The 22438-nt window shown below is 43.2% G+C and overlaps 1 protein-coding gene across 1 annotated transcript; it reads left to right on the forward strand.

Annotated features, from left to right (window-relative positions):
• The first annotated feature begins 1143 nt into the window (after positions 1–1143).
• Positions 1144–7623, forward strand: LOC124995903 (dermatan-sulfate epimerase-like protein). Its single transcript, XM_047568658.1, has one exon. It carries the CDS (start codon positions 2181–2183, stop codon positions 5811–5813), a length of 3633 nt encoding a protein of 1210 aa, XP_047424614.1. The 5' UTR covers positions 1144–2180; the 3' UTR covers positions 5814–7623.
• The last annotated feature ends 14815 nt before the right edge of the window (positions 7624–22438 follow it).

Consider the following 22438-nt stretch of genomic DNA (forward strand, 5'->3'; position numbering starts at 1 on the left):
AATCACATGTAAGACTTGAAAGAAAAAAAAAAACGATTTCTTGGTTGGGTGTTAGTTTAGCTTGATTGTGTCTGGGGACATCCAAGTCATCATTATCTTCTTCACATGCATACGTAAAACCTGATATGAATCAGTGGGGAACGGGAGCGGGTGGAGCTCGTGTGCGTGTATGGATTTCCACACACTCTGGTTGACTTATTCAGTGAGTGAAATGACTCAAAACCCGATGATTTGTGGTGAGCGGCTGATGTAAGCTGAAAAAAACAATTTTCCCGTCACTGATGTACACCGATGTACGGGAGGTACATCAACCGTTTTCTGACAATTCAATGTCAAATGTTCTGCTGGAAAATGTTCAGATTTGCCATTCATGTGGATGCTGCTTAGCAATCTCGCTCCTTGGTGGCGGCAGATGTCCCCCAACAGGACGCAGCCTGACACAGACACACACACAAAAACGGTTTAGGAACAGCTCGAAAAACATGAAAAACAGCACAAGGTGTTGACCTGGCCTCCAAATTCACTGGATCCCAATCTGTCGTCAAGTTTCTGTGGGACGCACTGGAACAAACCTGATCCACAGAGGCCCCTTCTCTTAACCCACGGCACCCAAACCCACTGACAACCTTCGGTTCCCAGACACCACAGGACGCCCTCCGAAGGCCCATGTGCATTTTCTGATGAGACACAAGGGAGACCTACACAATATTAGGAAGGCGGTGTTCGTAATGTTATGCTTGATCGGTGTATAATGTCCTTTTAATCTTGATTACTGCTTTTGCCATATTGCCACATTGGTTACCTTCTTCCTGGCATCACATCTACACACACATATAATTTTTTTTATTTATATTGCAAAACGAAAACACATTTCTTTTCTACAAAATGTCAAAACAAAATGGAGACACCAAAAGTGTGCTCATCGCCGCCGAATTCATCCCTGTATCCTCTCCCTCCAAATTATTAACAGTCATCTTGTTAGGAATACTGAGGCGACGAACGGGATTTTATGAAAGAAATACTGAGCCTTCCCAGCACGCTACACGAGAGGTGAGTCCGGGCTTCTGAAGTCACGGCTCCCTCTACAGTTTGTACAGTGGAAATTTTTCCATCCAGTGCAGGAAAACAATCAAACTGCCCGTGTTGAACAGTCGGGAGGACACAGCGGAGACGCGTCCGGAGATTACGCACATACGCAGCCCTTCTTGGCAGATGTGTGTCTCCAACGGCGGCGCGCACATAAATATCCTCACGGATAACGGCGGATTTCTGTGTGGACTACTCATCTCACGAGGAAAAGCAGACGGTTCCCGCAGACAATCGGGAAAATGTGTCATTGTTTGAATACTTGAGGAGTGACGACAACTTTCCTCTTTTCGGACTTAACTGCACTAATCGCGGAAGAGAGAGCGTGGAGCAAGAAGAGGGGAGATAGAGAGGGAGAGGGAGACGGGGAGAGGACGGGCTTTAACAATGCAGTCGGATCAATTTTCGGATCAGGATTTGCAGATTTAAACACCGCGGAGTTTGGCGTCTCTGCAGCGGAGACACTGGGCAATGTTGTCTGCGGAGATGCGCTGTTTGCTGAGGTTCACGTCCGTGGATGTTGCGGCTCGTTCGGGCGGCACACGGAGCCTTTGGGTGGCAGTGATTGGACCGGACACAGACTGGGGCTGACTGATCTTTGTCCAAGAGGAAATGTTTCGGGAAGGAGATCAATATGAGTTACTGGCGAGGGGGGAGACGCCAGCCTTCAGCAGCCCCCGTATAACCAGGAGGACGGAGGACAGCTTGCAGGCATAAGGATTTTATTTATTTTTTTTAACTCTTGGATTTAAATTCAAACCAGACCAGAAAGATATTTTCTTCCAACAGACATTCATGTATAATTAATGTGTTTCCATTCCTCTGCAAACTGTTTCGAGATTGTTACAAGTGGATAGTGTCTGCACTAAAGTTTTTTCCCTCTTTTTTTCTTGGTTAGATTGTCTAATGAAATATACATTTCAAGGACTTTTGCCCACCTGAAAATATATGTTAGACATGGACTTTAACTCTGAAATCACAGCTGAAGTAATTGGATGCTACAGCAACACTTCTGAAGCAAGAATGCAAACTGTTTCTTTTTGAAATACTCTCTCTCAGAAAAAAAAAAAAAGTGTTCAAAGGTGCCCAGCAACATGGCCGGCAACTGGGTTGTGCGTTCAGTTTTCCTGCTGCCGCTGCTCGCCGCGGGAGCAGCTTTCTCGGGGGTCTTCAACGCCACGGACAGAGACGTTTTTACAGATGACTTGCTGCAGGTCAAGCTCACACAGGACAGAGCGACGGAGCGGTGGAAACTCCAGTCAGCCGATTCCCATCCAAACCTGTATTTTAACCAAGTGGATGTGTTGCACTTGAGGCAAAGGTCCTCTGCCACCCACAGCCACATATTTAAAGTCATCCGGGCAGCTGTTCTCACCATGTTGTCTAATGTCCCCTTTTACATACCCCCTGTGAAACATGAGGAGTTTACAAGCAAGTGGAATGAGATTTATGGAAACAACCTGCCTCCCCTGGCTCTCTACTGCCTGTTGTGCCCAGAGGACTCTGCTGCCCTGCAGTTTCTTATCAAGTTTATGGACAGGATGGCTGAATACTCAGACTGGAAGGTGACCAGTGCACCGAACGATGAGGTCCCCATGGCGCACTCGCTCACTGGGTTTGCCACAGCTTATGACTTTATTTACTCTTATCTGGATGAGCGCAGGAGGGATGTTTACCTCAAGAAAATTCGGTCTGAGACAGCAGAGCTGTACGAGCTCTCCAAATACAGGGGATGGGGGAAACAGTATCTCCAAAATCACCAGACCACTAACATATTAGCCATCCTGACTGGTGCAATTGTGGTGGGATCACATGACGACCCAGAGTCGATGATCTGGAAACAAGTGGCGGTGAACTACATGGAAAAAACCATGTTCCTCTTGAACCATATTGTTGATGGCTCTCTGGACGAGGGAGTAGCCTATGGAAGCTACACAGCGAAGTCCATCACGCAGTACGTTTTCTTGGCTCAGCGCCATTTCGACATAGACAACATGCAGAACAACTGGCTGCGGGGACACTTCTGGTTTTATTACGCCACCCTGTTGCCGGGCTTTCAGAGGACAGTGGGCATCGCGGACTCCAACTACAACTGGTTTTATGGTCCGGAGAGCCAGCTTGTTTTTCTTGACACGTTTGTCATGAAGAATGGAACGGGTAACTGGCTGGCTCAGCAGATAAGAAAGCACCGACCCAAGGATGGGCCCATGGGGCAGTCGTCTGCCCAGCGCTGGGCTACGCTTCACACAGAATACATCTGGTACAACTCCCACCTGACGCCGCAGCCTCCTCACGACTTTGGCAAAGCTCGAATGCATATTTTCTCAAACTGGGGCGTGGTTACCTACGGGGCTGGGCTTCCCAACGGCCAGAGTAATACTTTTGTCTCCTTTAAATCTGGCAGACTGGGTGGCCGTGCAGTTTATGACATTGTCCATGACAAGCCTTACTCATGGGTGGACGGTTGGAACAGCTTTAATCCTGGCCACGAACACCCGGATCAGAACTCTTTTACGTTTGCCCCGAACGGACAAGTATTTGTGTCTGAAGCACTTTACGGCCCAAAGTACAGCTATCTCAACAATGTTCTGGTGTTTAGTCCGAGTCCTAGCAGCCAGTGTAACAGTCCATGGGAGGGTCAATTAGGGGAGTGTGCCAAGTGGCTGCGCTGGACTGATGAGGGGGTAGGGGATTCTAGAGGGGAGGTGATCGTTGCCTCCTCACACAGGGACACAATGTTTGTGAGTGGGGAAGCAGCGTCAGCTTATTCACCTGCCATGAGACTAAAGAGCGTGTTCAGAGCCTTGGTTCTGCTCAACTCGCAGACTTTGCTCGTGCTCGACCACGTGGAGAAGTGGGCCGATTCCCCCGTGAAATCGCTCAGCGCCTTCTTCCACAACCTCGACATCGACTTCAAATACGTCCCTTTCCGATTCATGGACAGGTATAACGGCGCAATGATGGATGTGTGGGACGCCCATTATAAAATGTTCTGGTTCGACAGTCAGGGTCACAGCCCGGAGACCAGGATACAGGAGGCAGAGCAGGCAGCCGAGTTTAAGAAGAGGTGGACTCAGTACGTTAATGTCACTTTTCAGATGACGGGTACAGTCGGCAGAGTAGCTTACGTGTTACATGGGCCGTATGTCAAAGTGTCAAACTGTAGATTTGTAGATGACAGTAAAAATGGGGTGAGGCTTTCTTTAACCATAAATAACACAGAGAAGATTGTCTCTATTGCTACGAACTATAAAGACATTGGAGCAAGGCTGACTTATTTAGGATTTGGAGGTCATTGTAAAGTCGAGGATAGATATCAAATCACTCGGTACGGGCTTGGCACACAACTCATCCCCAAACAAATCACCAGTGATAATCAGCTGTTTGACTTTGGATTCACAGTCAATGTGATCGCAGGGATTGTTCTCTGTGTGGCCATAGGATTTCTGACCATGCAGAGAAAGTTTTATGTTTTCTTCAGCCGGCTGATGCGCTATGTCCTCCTTTCCGTGCTCATTCTGTGGATAGCCGAGCTGCTGTTTGTGTCTAACAGCTGTGATCAGCTTCTCTGTGGGGTAAAATGGAAAGGTGCGGGTGCCAAAAACGAAGCAAGCAAACAAATCAGACTCTATGAGCAGCACCGGCTCCCCCTCCCCACCGTCGTCATAACAGCCCTTCCCGGATCGGGATCGGAGTTACTCAAGCACCTTTTCTACAATAGCTCAGACTTTGTTTACATTAGGGTTCCCACAGAGCACGTTGACATTCCTGAAACTGAGTTTGAGTTCGACTCGCTGGTCGATGCCTGCGAGTGGTCAAGGTCAGATGCCGTTCATGGGCGGTTCAAAATTATTCAGGGGTGGCTCCATTCACTTGTCCACAACATTAAGTTACATTTGCAAAATATTCAGCTCGTAGAGGGCAGCAGGTTCAAACAGCCCCAGAGAGTCGGCTTACCTAGGGACAGGAAGAAAAGATCTAGGAGGAAAGAGCCAGGGTCTGAGCTGAAAGGCAAACTGAGGGCCAGTCTGGACAGGGATGCGGAATATGTCAGGGAGATGAGGCGGCATGTTGCGGAGTACCCGAACGCACGGGTGGTTCTCAACATGCGGAGCGGAAGCTGGACACTTAAGCTGCCTTTCATTCAGGAGGTGGTGGGACCTTCCCTGAGGACAATCTATTTGGTGAGAGACCCTCGAGCCTGGATTTATCTCATGGTTTATAACAGCAAGCCCAGCCTTTACACGCTTAAAAACATCCCACAGCACCTTTCCTTGATATTCAAGGAGGATGCTGTCAAGGATGGGTGCCCAGCTGTCGCGCCAGAGTTTAGAATAATCCAGACGCTGCTGTCCCGTTCCGAGACAAACCCTGTTTTGATTCTGGCTCATCTGTGGCTGGCTCACACCGCAGCGGCGCTTAGGGTCAGCGGAGGCCTCCCCGAGGAGTCCTACGTCCAAGTGAGGTTTGAGGACGTGGTCGAGTTCCCCCAGGAGACAGCGGAGACTATTCACACATTCCTGGGTGTGCCGGTGTCGCCCACAGCCCTCAATCAACTCCTATTCACCACCTCCACGAACCTGTACAATCTAATGTATGAAGGAGAGATCTCACCAGCCAACATAAACGCATGGAGGCAGAAAATGTCTCGGAAGGACATCAGACTCATAGAGGACGTGTGCGGGAGCGTCATGAAAAGGCTGGGTTACACCCGGTTTGCCAGTTAACTGCTGCTGGTCAGCTGATATTGAGCTGTCTTATTTACTGTAGCTGCCAGTCACGTCAAGTGTTTTTTTTTCCTTTTTGTTTTTTTTTTTTTTTGCACTGACCTTAAATCTTAAAAAGAGACGTTAAAAGCTGAGGGGAAACTCGGTAGCCTTTCTGAGGTTTTCTTCCTGTCCGCTGTATTTGTTGGGCTGTGCGTAAGGTGATGCACCGGCCACGCCAGCAGATGTTTGTGAGGGAAGAATATTTTATATTAAAATAGAAAGGAAGCAGAAAGGAGCTTATTTTTCTTTTCCCCAAGCAGCCACTCTTTTATTGAGTGAGACTTGAGATCTTTGCTGTCTTGCACGCAGAGGAGAACCACTGAATACATTTTCTTCACGACAGTCCAGTTTCCAAGATTATTTACAGTACGTCTTAGTAAGAAATGAAAAAAAAAAGTAGTTTTTTTTCCCACTGCTAATCTGTGATGTCAAATATGTTTCTGTGTGTATTTAATTAGTTGATTGTATTTCGGAAAGGGGGGTTATTTACTTACTGGTCATTTTTGTAGCTTCGGGGAGGCTTCATCTGGCCATCGTTCTATCTGTTTCCCTTTAAAACTGTAAAAATATGCTGCAGCATATGGGCTGAAAAAAAAAAAGTGGTGTTTTGCTCAGTTGATACATACACATAAATTATATGGATTGTATTTTTTACTGCACCAGTGGAGGGATTTTATGTTGAGGCTCAAAGATGTCATGACTGTTTTGGGGGCTTAGCACTTTCACAGGACTCTTTTGATTGTATGTGGGATTCAGTGCATTTTCCAAGGCTAACTTTACTGTATGTAGTTGATTAGCTTTGGAAACGTAAAAACCTCTGAAGATATATAAACCTCTGAAGATATTGTGTCTAGAAGAAAGAAAGTTAAAAGTATTTATGGGTTCCAAAGACACATATCCCAAAGGATCGGGGTTGAATGTGATTATTGTAACTCCCTTTAGCATTTATTGAATTAGATCAGAGGGAAGTGCTTAATAGGGATCAAAATGAGGAAAAAAAAGGAAAACTGTCAGCCTCGGCACATTTCTAGTCAAAGCTATATCAAACGCATCCCCCTCAGCTACACATATTAATCTGCAAAAAAAAAAAAAAAATAAAAAATGCCATGACTGAGGCTTACCCTGCTTTTCATTGCTGTGGGGAGGAAATTTCCATTTCCTGTGGTGGTCACACAGATAGCCAAAAATCTTTGGGTTTTTTTGTCTCAACGGTGAGTGAGTAGCTCACCGAGTGGGACACGAACGGTGAGAATAGAAACAAAAATAAAAATGAAAAAAAGTCAGAGACCATTTCTACTCTGTGATGTTTTTTCGCTCCTTGGCCCGGGCACAAATGTACGCTTGCTTAAACCTTTCTGTATTGTAAATGGATCACATGCAACATGCAGATGGCGCACTCATTTATAGACTCATCTGTATACACACGAACACAAAAGAGACCATAAGGTGTTCATTTGGAAATCTCCATGTTTCCTCAGATAGAAGCAGCCCTGTTTGTTTTCTTCTCTATGAACGCTGAAACCCTTGACTGGCTGGAAAACCCGTTTGATGTTTGTGGTCTTTGAATGTGTAGACTTGGCAGACATGCTTTTACTTTGGTGTTGCAATCCTGTTACCAACTCTGTTTTGTATTTGCTCGTGGGGATATGGTTCCTTGCTTCTGTGGCCTTGAATTACAATCATTTCTTTCTAACGGTATTCTGTGGGCTCTGGGACAGGAGGCGGAGATATTGTAAAGAAAATAATAAATTCAGAAATATATTGGCAACCAGTCTTTGTTTGGGTGTCGTCAATTATCTCACAAACTGATAATAGCATGTGATTATATAACCCCGGTCCTTATTAACCGCAGCCACACTCATGTTAAACCAGCTATTAGCACAAAAGATAACATATATTTTAATTTGTTCATGCTCTCTTCCACTATGATTACTGCTAACCTACTAGCGATGTGTCTACTTACGCCGGCGCCTCTGTGGCGGCACAATTACGCACCAGCAAAATTTCCATTTCATTAGACGTGGATGACAGAAGCCTAATTGCTTATACGGCTGATGTGCATGACAAGGAGAAACCGACAATTAAAAACATGTCAGGAAGTTCTTCTGCCGTGCTATGACTGAGATGGGAACTCAACAGGAGGTTTTGAAAGAGCACGTCTCAGAATGGTGAGTCAGTCGTTTCATTACTCATTTGTTCTCGGTCGGTCCTGTAACATTCTAATGTTTGGCAGAGTCCTCGGTGTATAATCCTTCCATCCATGCCGAGACACAGTATTCACTGAAAAACCTCAGGCAAATGTTTTGGAAGGGAAGTTTCTGTCTTCAAGTCTGGACTCGCACCAGCTGGGAGTCTGTTCTGATACATTCTGAGCGCAGGAGCTAATGTTGGTGTTTAAATATCAATACTCCCCTTTAATTATTCAGGTTTTATAGGCAGGCTGTGTCAAGATAAATAGCTAATCAACAGAATTTGAATAATGCCTATCATGTAAGCTGTCTATCATGTAAACTCAAGGCTGCGACGCGCCGTCAGTGAATGTGCGTGACCTTAATTTAAGCCCCAGAAGTCGAACCTGCGTCAGATGCTTTGGTAGCAGAAGTTGGTCAGAGAGCTCAGACTGACTTCAAACATAATTTGTTCACTGGGTCTTAGTGGACAACTGATGTCACACTCAGTTTTATTTATTTTTACTTTCATCTTTATCTTATTTTAACATTCAAATATAAAAAAATATCTGTAAACTGCAGATTGTGGAGAGGCCAGCTCTGTATGATTTGGTTTGTAACTCTTCCTAGCTTCTTAGCCTCCCACATAATAGTAGTTTCCCCCTTTTGAATGATGAATGACAGCTTTGACATGACATTAGGTGTAATCATTACAACATGAGTTGAGGCCACAATTGGCCTTTGTCGCCAGTGGCGTTTTGATGTTTGTTTGATGTGTCATAACTTTAAAAAGTACAGATTCAAAATTCAAAACCCCAATGATGTGGCACATACTGCCCACTGCTTTTGACTAGGCTAGTTAGCTGGTCTGTAGTGGTCGCTGACTGTTCGTTTTTTTTGTTGTTGTTGTTTTTCAGTTGGACTTGGTTTCTACATGTGTTTTGCGTGTTGGTTGACATGTAGTTGCATATCCCATCGCTTCCTACCTCCTGCTGTTGGCTAGGCTGGCTAGCTGGTGTCTTCTTGTCGGTTGCTAGTTGGTAGCTAACTGCTAGCCTGCTGGTTGACATGTAGTTGCATATCCCATCGCTTCCTACCTCCTGCTGTTGGCTAGGCTGGCTAGCTGGTGTCTTCTTGTCGGTTGCTAGTTGGTAGCTAACTGCTAGCCTGCTGGTCGGTTTTTCAGTTGGTCTGGGTTTCTAAACGTGTTTTGCCTCAGATCTTGGCACAAGGGATTGTAACATCTCATCGTGTGTAATAATGAATGATAAAAAAAAATAACTTTGTCTCCTGAACCTTTTCTTTCATCTGGTTGATAGAGTTTGGAACCACCATCTCTCTTTCACAGGGTCGTTTTTGGTGTTTTAGCATTTTATTCCAAAGATAAAGACTTGAATACCTTCTCCCTGATGCCTGGAGAACACTGGCTCTGTCTTTTCAGCTCTTCTATAAGTTTATTAACTATTTAACATTTAAATCTGCAGACCTGATGGATTATTGTAACAAACCTTTTGCCAATAACTTATTAACTTTTACAACTGGAAACGACAGTAATTGATTACAGTTTACTCCATGAATGCTGTGTGAGTGCAGACTTGATGGTAATTAGAAAGTCAGAGAGTCATTATTAAGTAATGACTTAACAATTAATGACCACCTAGAGCTATTTTTCACAACTTGGAAATCTAAACTTTCCGCTTGATTAATGATTAATGTCTTATGATACATATAAAAATGTTATTTAACAACTTACAGTTCTCACTTTTCACCCTGATATAAAGGTGAATTTATAAAACCACTTTCCAGTGAGGTCTACACATTATAGATAATGACTGTATTAATGTTTCATTACTTTATATGTTAGAAGTAAAGGCTGAGATGAGGTTTTGCTTTTCTCTTTATAAAAGAAGGTCTCTGGTGTTAAACTAATCAATATGTTTTTCTATTTCATTCACGACATATTTAAATGCAGAATCGATTATTTCCTTCTGTCTTAGTTAAAGATTAATTAATAACTTGCTTATTGATGAAAAGCAGGAGGTGCACAACCTAGGCCACAAATTGCTCTGATAAATGGTTCATATCTGATATTAGTAAAGGTTTATGTGACTGTAATAATAAAATTTTGTGTAATTTTCTAAAAGGATTCAAGGATTTTTATTTGTAATTCACAACCATATGAACCAACGTAATTATGCACTCAGGTCCCGATTATTACCCATAATAACTATAATATATAGATACAACAGAAACTATAATATATAGATACTAGTAAGCAGTGAATAAACAAGATAAATAAAATAAGTAAAATAATAAATATTAAAATAAATAAATAATAAATAAATACATTTTTCGCTACGGCCGTGGTATAAAAAAGGTGGGGCCAGTTTCATGTCTGTTTTAGAAACACAGATTAGGAACATATAACCTCTAAACATTTAACCCAATTAAAAATTACGCAGGCGTTGCATCGTCCCCATGAAGCTCACACATGAAGCGTGCACCGATCAGGCTTAACATTATGACCATTTTCCTAATATTGTCTAGGTCTCCCTTGTGCCTCCATGACAGTTGTGACTCTTCACAGAATGGAAGTCAGTCCTCTGAGGGCGTCCTGTGGTGTTTGGAACAGGATGTTGTTAATGGGGGCCTTTGGGTCTTATGGGTTTAGAAGAGGGGCCTCTGTGGATCTGGCTTGATCAGTTTGAGATTTAGGGAATTTGGAGGCCAGCTCAACACCTTGTTCTGTTCTTCCTGTTTTTTTTTTTTGTTTGTTTGTTTTTTTTGTCTTGTTCCTAAACTGATTTTGTGTGTGTGTCTGTGTCAGGCTGCATCCTGCTGGGGATTTCACTGCAATAGGATGGGGGCGCCTGGTCTGGTCTAAGTGGTCTAAGTAACATCCCCATGAATGCCTGCTCCAAAAATGTCTTAGCATAACATCAAATTCTCACAAGATGATCAATGTTATTTACTTCAGCCTGCCAGTGGTTTTAATGTTGTGGCTGAACGGTGGTAGGTCTGCACAGACAACACATGCCTATTAAATTGAATGAGAATGAGTTTTAGAGACGAGATAAAAATAAAGCGGCAGGTTCTTCCGTGGAATTTATTCCCCACGCTGCGCGCAGCCGCTGCACGGAGAAGACAAATATGAAAAGCTTTTGATGTCTGTTCACAAGAAGCAGATTTGCAGAACTAATTTAAGCTAGGAGGTTGTCTCGTAGATTACCTTTGATGTTTGATAACCAATACATAATCATTGCATGAAATAAGGTTTTATAGAGAAAATGATGACAAGCTGCATTATAATCCAATTCCATGCGCCGGGCTAAGTGATCGAAAAGAGGTTATCCAGAATGAAGGGGAGGGGGGAGGTGGGTTCTCAGTTTCAGCTGAGTAGTCGTACCCTTTCCTGTTCCACCTTTATCTTTTGCCACTGGTGAATCCGAGCCCCAGGAGAGCCTCTCCCTCGCCGGCAGCCATCGTTCCTGCCACTGCTCATTAATTAACCTTTTCTGCAGCCGCCATCAGTCAGAGAGCAGCCTGATATTCTGGAGACGGGTAAACATCGATATTGTACAAGGCTTTGGCGCTGCAGAATTAGCTCGCTAATGGAGAGGAACGCCGCAATTGTTTCAAAACTCAAACAAGAGTTTGATGTATCACTTGACGTGCGCGTGTCCTTCAGATGTCAGCGGAGAGAGGGTGACTTTAGGTGTGAGCAGCTGGCATCGGCGCTCTCCTATATTTAGCCCTTTCCACTGTGGTAAACAACGCCTGTGAGGTCCTCACGTCTCAGCGTTCGAGTTTACCTGCTGATGACACTGCTGCGTTTGGGCGCGGGGAGGTGCGGATGCTGGGGACTCGTCGTTAATAAGAGTTGACTTGTGAGGAAATATGGCGCGGCGTTGTCAATTTGCAGCTGGTGGCAAGTCATCTCTGTAGTGAAAATGGGATCTTCTGCGCCAATAAAGCACAGCAGCAACTGCTAATGAAGCCCAGTCTGGCCTGATGGCGGAGGGAAATCAGACCAGATGAGGCATTTTGAATTTCACTTCAGGCAAATCTCTATACTGAGACGCGCTCAACAATTGTAAATAACAACACCCCTTAAGGCTTTACACATCCCTCGCTGCCAATTAGAATTTTTATAGTTTGACAGAACATGTGACTGTCAGCTAAATTTTTCCAAATTATATATATAACTATATATATAGAAGTGTTCTCTGAGGATTTGTATGTAAAAGACTTTCAACGTCCTTGGCTGATTTTAATTGTATCCTATCCAATTAGTTTATTGTGCAAACATACATTTTGTGGACTAATTTGCCCATTCTTCTGCCTCAAAGTCAAATGAAAGTCTGTGGAAATTGAATTCCCTCTGGTTAACGTCGTGGCGGGATATGACTTTGAGAAGTTTCCGACTTTTTTGACTTTGAAAATGAGACCCTTCAATATAAACCAATATCCTGTCAGCTTAACCTGTCTCTCTTGACATTTTGGCTAATCCCCTCTCTTGTTCTGTATATCATGGACGGTTTGTAGCTCTCGAAACGGAGCCGCTGTCGTCTTACTTGGTGCCTCTGTTTCTCCTGTTTCAACTGCAGTGCCTTCTAGCTGTGCAAGGAAGGAAAAAAAATGTGCAGAATGATGTGTAAGCTGGAAAAAGAGATAAAAGGAGGTGGAGAAACTAAATCTATTAAATAATTTAGCTGTTGAGTTTACCAGTTCTGTTATGGAGAGTGTGATTTAACTGAATGTTGTGATTTAATAAGCTGCTTCTGCCTTTTAAAGCAAATTGCGGCCGGTCTAGAGCGTTTGAGGGAGTGGTGTTATCCTGAGGTGTAGGACTGAATCCAGCTGGCTGGACAGCAAACACACACACACACACACAGAGGGGAGAGGCCCTTTTCCTGGATGACACACTCGGTAGTCGTTCATTACTGGGACCCAGAAACCATAACCCGGCTGTCACAGTGCTGCCGCGGCCACCGTTCTCCTGAAACCATGTCTAGGTACGGCATGACTGCCAAGAGGATCATTTTCATGTTTTATGCTGTACATAATAGAACGGATAGAGGAGATGGTGAAAGAAAAGTCAATGAATGCATGTCTGAGTTTCTTGTGGGGACGTCGCATCCGGCCGAATTACATCAAGCATGAGTCATTGATCTCTAATTAGTGTGATTTATGTATGGTTGACGAGTAACAGTCCATCTGACATTGGTCACGGCTTTGGAAACTACAGTAGAGCAAAGGCTTGGTGCAAAGTCACTGGAAATGAAATGACTAATGCAGGATTTCAACTCCCCATCCTCACTTACATATTTTCAGAAATGGAAAGCTCCTTCGCACAATAAAGAATTGACAGGAGACCCGACTGGGTGTGGGATTTGCGCGCTGGGAGCTCCGGCGATAAGCCAATTATTATATTCCATACAGATTTGATATCCTCCCCTCCCCACAACTGTCCCACCCAGCTTTGCTATCTCCACGGTTGGAATCTGTCCAACAACTTGAAATTTTGCGGTGACTCTTCGTTCTTCACTTTAAAAAAAAAAAAAAAGGAGACAACTTTCAAGAGAGCCTTACATGTCCGTGCAACAATCGCACCATTGGCTCCTTAAGACTTCTGAGAACAGTGTTTTATTTTTAAAAGAGACATCTTGACACTGACAGGCGGTGAGAGACGTTCGACAGGCTCCTCTCGTCCCCCGCGATTTTTTGCTGCAAAGGAAGCCAGATGGTCAAATTCTCTGCTCATATGGTTACGTTCCTCAGAGATCTCCGTTCTTGGCCTGATAGGAGGAAAAAAAACAGAGCGAGGAGATGTTCAGAGACGATAACCCAAAAAGTCCAGGACAACAGGACGACTACCCTGGAGAGAGTTTAAAAGAGCGGATGCCTGCAGAACTATCCGTTTCAGTGTATAATGTTAACGTAAGGAACGAGACAGTTCTCAGAGGTCGAGCCAAAAAAAGGAAATGAATGAACCGGCTTATTGGAAGTGATAGTACACGGTGTCATCATTGCTGGTACACAGTAATGATGATTTGTAGGTTATAGGAGGTGTTAAATTGCCCTTAAAGACCTGTTCTGTCACAGGATGAGAAGACCAGAAGAGTACAGAGTGGACTTAAAGTGCCACAAGGCTTTATCTTTTTTAATCTGAGAAGGCTCTTTGCTGAGCATCTTCCAGATGGAGACACTTGACACTTCCTTCATCAGCGGCAGAGCCACAGAAAACTGCCCGAGGGCCCGAGCGAGAATTTGCGGGCCCCCGTTACATGTTCACAAAAGATGGTGTGTGGTAAAGTGATTAGAAAACAACAAGATGAGCCAATTCAGTGCACCCCAAGACACAAAAACTTCTTTTCAAGAGAAGCCCTTGGTATCTGGTAATAAAGTAGGACTGGACTGATGTTCTTCATATCCTTTAGAATTTTAGAACATGTCATTTCTACACTGTGATGTATTGCCAGGAAATCTGACTTTGACTGCCACTTCCTGTCATCAGGAAGACAGACAGAATAACGGTCACTAGTCATGTATCCTGCTAGCTTTTGCTCAACAGTCACTAGTCATGTAGTCCTCAAATCAATCAATCAGCAAACTCTTTGAAATACGTCGAAAAAGAACAAATAAAATTCGTCAAAAGCTTTGGAGCAAACAACCTTCGAGGGATAAGGGTAAATTACCCCAAAAAAACAAAACACAACCCTGATGAAGATGAAGAAAATGTCTATGAGAATATTCCCTTTGGGCAACTTGTAGTTTTGACTATGTTTCATGCTACGTGGAGAGAAAGACAAAGACTCTAATACGTTGAACAATGAGGACCATGATTGATTTCTTCTTCTCTGGAAGCCGAAACAGCCATCAGCGACGTTATTTCAATGTCTGTATGTAACATCAGAAAACAGATTCTTACTAGCTAGCAAATAACTAGCATACAGTTGCTAGCTAAACTTTTTTGTTTAAATGAATCATACTTTTCACAAGTAATTTCAGTTTCATTTCCATTTACATACTTCACACACTGGCTAGATTTATGATAAATCTAGAGTAAAGCAAGTAAAGACACTAATCCAGTGTTCAGAAGTTAGCTTTTAAAGATAATTCCAGCCCACAGGGCAGGACGGTGGTGTGGTGGTTAGCGCTGTAGCCTCCCAGCAGGAAGGTTCTGGGTTTGAGGCTTCGCTTTGACTGCGTGGGTTCTCTCCGGCTGCTCTGGGTTCCTCCCACACTTCAAAGACCTGCATATTAGTTGGTGACTTTAAATTAGCATGTGGGCAAGCTTGTTTGTCTGTCTGCGTTAGCGCTGTGATGGAGTGGTGACCTGTCCAAGAAGTACCATGTATTTCGCTCCATGACAGCTGGAATGGGATCTGGCAACCCTGAAACCATCTACAGAACAAGTGGTTATGGATAATGGATAGATAGTTTGCCCATTAAATTGAAATTACAGCTAGTCAACGCTACTGGGAAAAACCTCACTCTCGCTGTCACCGTTTCTGAAATAAAAAATACAAAAGTACATTTGCGAAGCTAAACCACCTCAAGTCATTGCTGAATCACTTTGCCCTGACCAACACAACTTCTTCTGGCACCACACCTCTGTCAGAGACCGGACAATCCAAAACCCATCACATAATCTACAGCATGTATAAACCACAGGTTATTCTGAACAGTTGCTTTCCCATTTTTCTGGTTACTTCTTGAGTCAAGACCGCCATTAAAGACAAAGTGGTATCAAACCGGGACATTGTCCACTGTCACAGCAAAGTTGGTTTTAATAATTCATCAGTCGTGAAAACTCCTAGTCTCTGGAGTTCCCGCAGAAGATTCGTTTTTAGCAACCAGGGGTTTTTAGCAGCTGTGAGTTGACGCGGCTACGCTGCGCTGGCCTCACCACCTGTTTACTTATCGTCATCTGTGTCCTTCTGCAAACAGCCTTTGACAGATTTTGATTTGACTCGAAGGCGCAAACGATGGCAATACTTCAATAACCATTCGTGGTCACTACGGCTTTGCTCCTGAGCATTTTACTATAATAGGAGTAATGTGTGGATGGTGTCCCTCTGGCTGGGCTGCCTCATTAAATGGCTGGAAAAGAGTGACTGGCTGCAGGGGTGATGCATTATTGATGAGCGGGCCTGATTAATTGAAAATATCCTCCACGCCGGGGGAGGCTGCGCGTGTGTGTGTGTCGGCGCACATGTACGTGTGTGTGTGTGTGTGGTTGGAGTAAGTGCCTTCATTTTGTGTGAACAACTTAATCAGTTGATGCATGGTGCAGCTTTTGATTGCTATTCTTCATGTGAACTCACTGCCAAACACTTACTGTATGTGCAATCCCAAACACGGACGTCATAAATTATACTGCTCATATAAGCAGAGTCCAGGTGGGAGTAATAATCTTAGGCAATCTTCTGAATGCCAGCTGGTATTAAACAACAGCAGATATTTGTGTCGGGGGGATTTGAGAGCATTGTTCATCCCATACGATGCTGGTCTCTTGCACCTGCGACACTGGCTGAGTGGTGTAAATAAAAGATGAAGCTGTCAAGAGATGAGCAACAGGACCAAAACAAATTAGCAAAAGTAATCACTTGCTAACAACACCGAAGAGGGTTTTACGAGCCGTGTTTCAACTCAGAGGCGGATCAAAAGGCTGGACCTGCGTCTCTTCCTCAAATGAGACAGTTTATCATTGCGGAGACCAAAACTAATGATGCATTCGGGCGCTTTCCGTCAACTCGTTAAGTCAGATATTTGCAAGTTAATCACCAGAAAAGGGCCGTTTGAATGATCTACAAAGTGGAATGGAAGTGATAAACTGGAACAAGTTTCACGGCGCCTGAATTTAAACTGCAATTCAATTCAAAATACTTTACTGGTTCCTTGAGAGGCAATTTGAGCCGCGCAAATAAACAGAGTAAAGAGCTATCTGAAAAAAAACAAAATCATGACAATCATAGCTCAAATCTGCCAGGATTAATAGATTGTAACAGCACAAGGGCACAGACTAAGTGCAGTAACCACTACAGCCAATAACAAGTTAGTGGCCTCTAGAATTTCTTAAAGTTCTTGAACACAGCTTTCTCTGAACATTTTTTTTTTTTTTCCGGAAACCCCGTGTACTTCTAAACCTATGAAGGCTAAGATAAATAGTTGACACCCACACATTTTATTATTCCACATTCTGCAATGGCTTTTTCACTGGAATACCTCCCATTTTCTTGTGAAGTACCCATTTTGGTCTCCCTTTTTTACGGCACGGGGATCGCCATTGGGACGGCCTTGCTGTGAACACGAGCTGCAAACAGTTTGTTTCCATCTCGTGTTTGCGGTAAGGCCGTAACCCACGGGAAGGTGTCGCCAACAGAAATGTACATATCAGGAGCAAAAATAGTGAGCACAGATTCAGTTTATGTGTTAAAAAAAAAAATCTATAAGTGATAAATAAAAGAAAACACCCACCTAATGCCTCTCTGCTGGCACTAGGCCGTCTGGTGCTCTAGATTCTCCAAGTGACAAAGTAAGTACATTTGTTCTGAGTGTAAAATCGTGTAGTGCCTCGAGTATGTATAATTGGAAGCGAAGGGGTGAGCGTCATTCTTCCAGAAGACGTTTCCTTAAGTGGCATCTGTTACATGGTCGCTAGTGTTGCGCTAATGATCAAAACATTAGGCCAATCAACCATTAAAACCAGAACAGGCAGGCTCTATTGGGAGAAAACTTCCATCTGGTCGAAAAAGGCCGGTGTATACTGTATGTTACACTGATCAACCACAACATTAAAACCATGGACTGGTGAAGTAAATAACATGTTGTGGTAATAAAACATTGTGCTGGGAATCTTTTGGACCTGGCATTTTGTGGCAGTCTTACAAAAATAGTTTAAGAACAACTCAAAAACCATGATAAACAGCACAAGATGATGATCTGGCCTCCATATTCACTAGATGCCAAACTGATCAAGTATTTGTATCCACCGTAACAAACCCATTAACAACATCCTGTCACCAGAATGGACCCATGTCCATGCTCTGATGAGTCACAACTCAGGCAGGTGGTCACAATGTTATGCCTGATCTGTGCGTACTGTAAACCGTGTAAACAAATGGGAGGACAGAAATAAGAACAGATGGACAGATGGACAAAGCCTTTATCATTGTGAACAGCAACACTGAACCTGCTTCTGTCAATCTAGGTCATGTTTTTGAATAAATTCAGTGCTGCAGTCAAGTCAGCTTCTCCTGAGCTTCCTCCTTATCCTCAGTCATCAACAACTCTCGTTCCTCCACTGCCTTCACCTGGAGACTTCGTATCCGGGGTTCAAGCTAAGCTCATCCCCTTGTCATCCCATCCACATCTCCAGCGTTCTTCTTCTTTTCATGTGTCTGGGCCCGCGGTTGTTTTTCTGTACCAAGCACAGCCTTACCGCCGCCGACTCAAACATGACAATTTGATGATTGGTCTTATCACTAAAACCTCACATGTCTCTTATTGGGCACATTATTAATAATTTGTTCACTGTTCATCTAGAAGGCAGTCTCTCCTGATGGGTATATTTGCACCAGAGCTGGCAAAACTACGTTGTGCATGTCAATAAACTTATTTTCTAAATTAATGTTTCGGTGTATGTTGACACGTGTTTATCAGGACAGATAAACTGTAATCTCTACTCACAAGGATTTCAATTTGTCCTAGTGAATGTAGCCAATGTTCGGTCCCTCCAGTGTTTCTAAAGGCCAGAGTAGATTATTCATGCTCAACCATGTACAGAGAACAGTCGATCAGAGATAGTCGCAAGTGTCCTTCGGGTGAAGTGTTCCAATTGTTGCCCCTAAAACATTTCTCGTAGCGAGCCAACAATTACGGCCATCTGGTGGGGACCATTTGACCAGCTTTGGACTTCATGTAATTCTTACATTCAGTTGCTCTCTAGCTGTTTTAGACGACCACTTCTAACATTTGAAATAGTCCAACCACTGAATTAAACATGCGTTTTCTAGCTCTCGGCCCGCTGTGACGTATTCAGCCTCGAAGTTTGATACGACCTCTGATTTGGGACGCGGCCTCTCTCCATTATCTTGTTGCCTTCCCGTCTTTTGTCAACATGCAAATTTAGTCCATTCTCCTCACTGGAGTTCCATTAGGGCCCATCAAGGCAGCCATCAGGATTCTTTCTGAAGTCATGCCAGGGGAAATTACAAGCCCTGCTGGCAGCTGCCAATAACAAATGACTAATATATAAACCCATATTAATCTGAAATTCATAAAAGCGGAATATATTACACACCGAGTCACTTTTATAAAACGCTTACAGGACATAAACCCATTTTACCCCTTAGTCTGATGTGACATTAACTGACTCAAATGTGAACATCATTGCATATTCAGCGTTGGCTTATTGCCCATATATCAAGGTATTACGAAGTGTAAGGGAAACCAGGAATTAAGCTGAGACGTTAGGCAGGACTGCTGATAAAATATAACGTGATAGACAGACAGACAGACCACATTTCGACACCAGCACTTTGTCCCCGGTTCCTGCAAATCAGCAAATTTCAAACTGCAAACTGGCAAAGGGAGGAACTCAAACCGTGGGGTGCAAAGAGGAAGCAGCTTCTCTGAGTGTCTGGCTCTGCGGCAGCGAGTGAAGCGTAATGAGTCCCCGAGCCGAGGAGGCATCCATACGTTCATGTTTACGCGCATGTTAAAAGGTTGCAGCCCGGATCATTTGTCGGATAAAAAATATATTACGATTGAAACAACTCGCTTTGCCGTCATGACCGGACGCTGGGTCGGTCGACGTGAAATCTGCAGCAACACCTCCTCCGCTGATGCACATTAACTCATCGAGGCCAGGTGTATGCACCGCTAACAGGTGTGCACAAATTAATAGAATTTCTCCCAAGGATTTAAAAAAAAAAAAAAAAAACAGGTGGGTAGCATGCATTAAAAATATACTACTAAATTACTTTGTTCCATTTTGTTGTGGACTCAATCAAGTCATCCTTAAAAAAACACATTCTTCCTTAATACCTTTGGGACCAGAAAAGAAAAAAAAACATGATGCGTGAAAACCTCTCTCCTCCTCGGGGCATTAACCAACTCCAATACCCATATAATGTAGTTCATTAACCACATGTCTGCGTTTTCTGAAACACCCCATAGTGTTTGATTTCAGCTGTTAACTCAGATGCAGAGTTTATGTTCCCAGCTTCATGGCTTCAGCTGTTTGCTTTTTCACCGCAGAGAACTTTACGGACCAGGAAGAACATTTCACTAAAAAAACAAAACAAAACAAAACAAAACAAAAATTTATTAATATGATATGATATAATGATTGTTGTGAAATCATTTTAAGGATTTCTTCCTATATTGGTTACACTTGAGGCTCCTTTTAACAAAAAACGAATAAATAAAAATCTGTCAAAATAACAACGCCGGAATAGATTAGATCATAATCTTTTTTTCATAATGCCTTAAACCCGGCGTGAAATGGAACTAAATGTGGAACATACTGAGAAGTGGATTTCATCTATATTTGGTTGAGGAACGCTGAGATTTAACATGATTTTAAAAGACATTCCCTCCAAACATCAGACAGTGACGCGGCTTCTCACACGTGTAAATACATGTCGTGCTTTGATGTGTCTTTGAGAGATGCTTTTGGACTCACACCAAGGTGGCGTTCAGTCAATAAATCAATCAATCAACATTTAATAGGCACTTACATTTAAAAATAACATAATACAACAATACAACTGATGTAATCAGCACAAAGCAAGACATTTAGCATTGCTATGCTAATAGTTCATTAGCAACTCAAGTGCCAGCGACTAACATGGAGGAGGTGGAGCTTGTGACCTATACTGCAGCCAGACACCAGGGGGAGCTCTACTTGCTTTGACTTCACTTTTGCGGAGCAGTTCTGTGTTATACAGTCTATGTTTGAAAGCAATACAGAAAAAAGTGCTTGTGTTGTTGGATAGTTCAACAACTAGCGACAATGACTCTGTCCATCACTGCTTAAAGCCAGAACAAATGATTTTATTTGGCCCAGCAGCAGATCTTTGCTATGGCCTAATCAGCTCCCAATGGAGAGAACCCAAACCAAGATTTTTTCCAAGCTAGCTCACCACAAGTGCAGACGTAGAATTACAGCGGATATAAAAAGTATACACAACCCTGTTAAATTCCAAGTTCTTGTGATTGTGAAAAAAATAAGATCAATAATTTCCCACATATAATGTGACCAATGACCTGTACCATTCAATTGAAAAATGAAATATGTTAGGGAGAGATAAGTATTTATTTGCGTAAATGTGCACGCCCTTAAACTAATACTTTGTCGAAGCACCTTTTGATTTTATTACAGCACTCAGTCCTTTTGGAGAAGGAGTCTATCAGCACGGCACATCTTGATTTGGCAATGTTTGTCCACTCTTCTTTGCAAAAATGCCCCAAATCTGTGAGGGCATCTCCTGCACACAGCCCTCTTCAGATCACCCCACAGATTTTCATTCAGATTCAGGTCAGGGCCGTTCTAAACCTATAATCTTTTCCCTGCTGCTGTAACACCTTAACTTCCCCAAATAAAGTCCTGTCTTATCTTATCCTGCCTTATTTAGGATGTATGCTTTGCTTCGTTGTCGTGCTGTTAGACGAACTTCCTCTTCAGCTTTCTAACAGAAGATGAAGGTTTTGTGCCTACATTGACAGGCATGATGCTGCCACCACCGTGCTTCACTGTGAGCGTGGTGTTCTTTTTGTGATGTGCAGTGTTGGTTTTGTGCCAAACATACCTTTTGGTTCAGCATTGGTTTCCTCAGAGCATAACATATTTTCCCACATGGTTTTGGGGGACTTCAGAGGTGATTGTGTTTTTTTGCTAAATATAGCCAGGCTTGGATGTTTTTCTTTGGAAGGAAAGGCTTCTGTCTCTGTCCCTACCCGATAGCCCAGACATATGAAGAACACGGTAGATTGTTAACACATGTACAACACCACTGGCACTTGCCAGATATTCCTGCAGTACCTTTAAAGTTGCTGTAGGCCTCTTGACAGCCTCGCTGACGTGTTTTTTTTTTTTTTCACCTCGTCTGTCTTTTCATCGATTTCAGAGGGACGTCCAGTTATATTTTCTCCACTTGACGATAGCCGTCACTCACTGTGTTCCATTGTTTATCTGTGGACCATGGTTTCTGCTATAAGAAGTGAATAAGGAAATGTCATGAAAAGTTTACAACAGCTGAACACAGCTGCATCCATGCACACTTATGCAACCACATTATTTGATTTTTTATTTTTACTTCCTTCCATCTAATTTTTTTTTCATAAAGTCATTTATTTAACAGTATACAAATAGAAAAAAAAACCCACGAGAAAATGGCACGGAAT

The sequence above is a fragment of the Mugil cephalus genome, chromosome 18 (genome assembly GCF_022458985.1).
Source record: "Mugil cephalus isolate CIBA_MC_2020 chromosome 18, CIBA_Mcephalus_1.1, whole genome shotgun sequence".
Taxonomy (NCBI): domain Eukaryota; kingdom Metazoa; phylum Chordata; class Actinopteri; order Mugiliformes; family Mugilidae; genus Mugil; species Mugil cephalus.

Coding starts and splice junctions, on each gene's coding strand:
- LOC124995903 (XM_047568658.1), top strand. CDS start 2,181: ATGGCCGGCAACTGGGTTGTGCGTTCAGTTTTCCTGCTGCCGCTGCTC.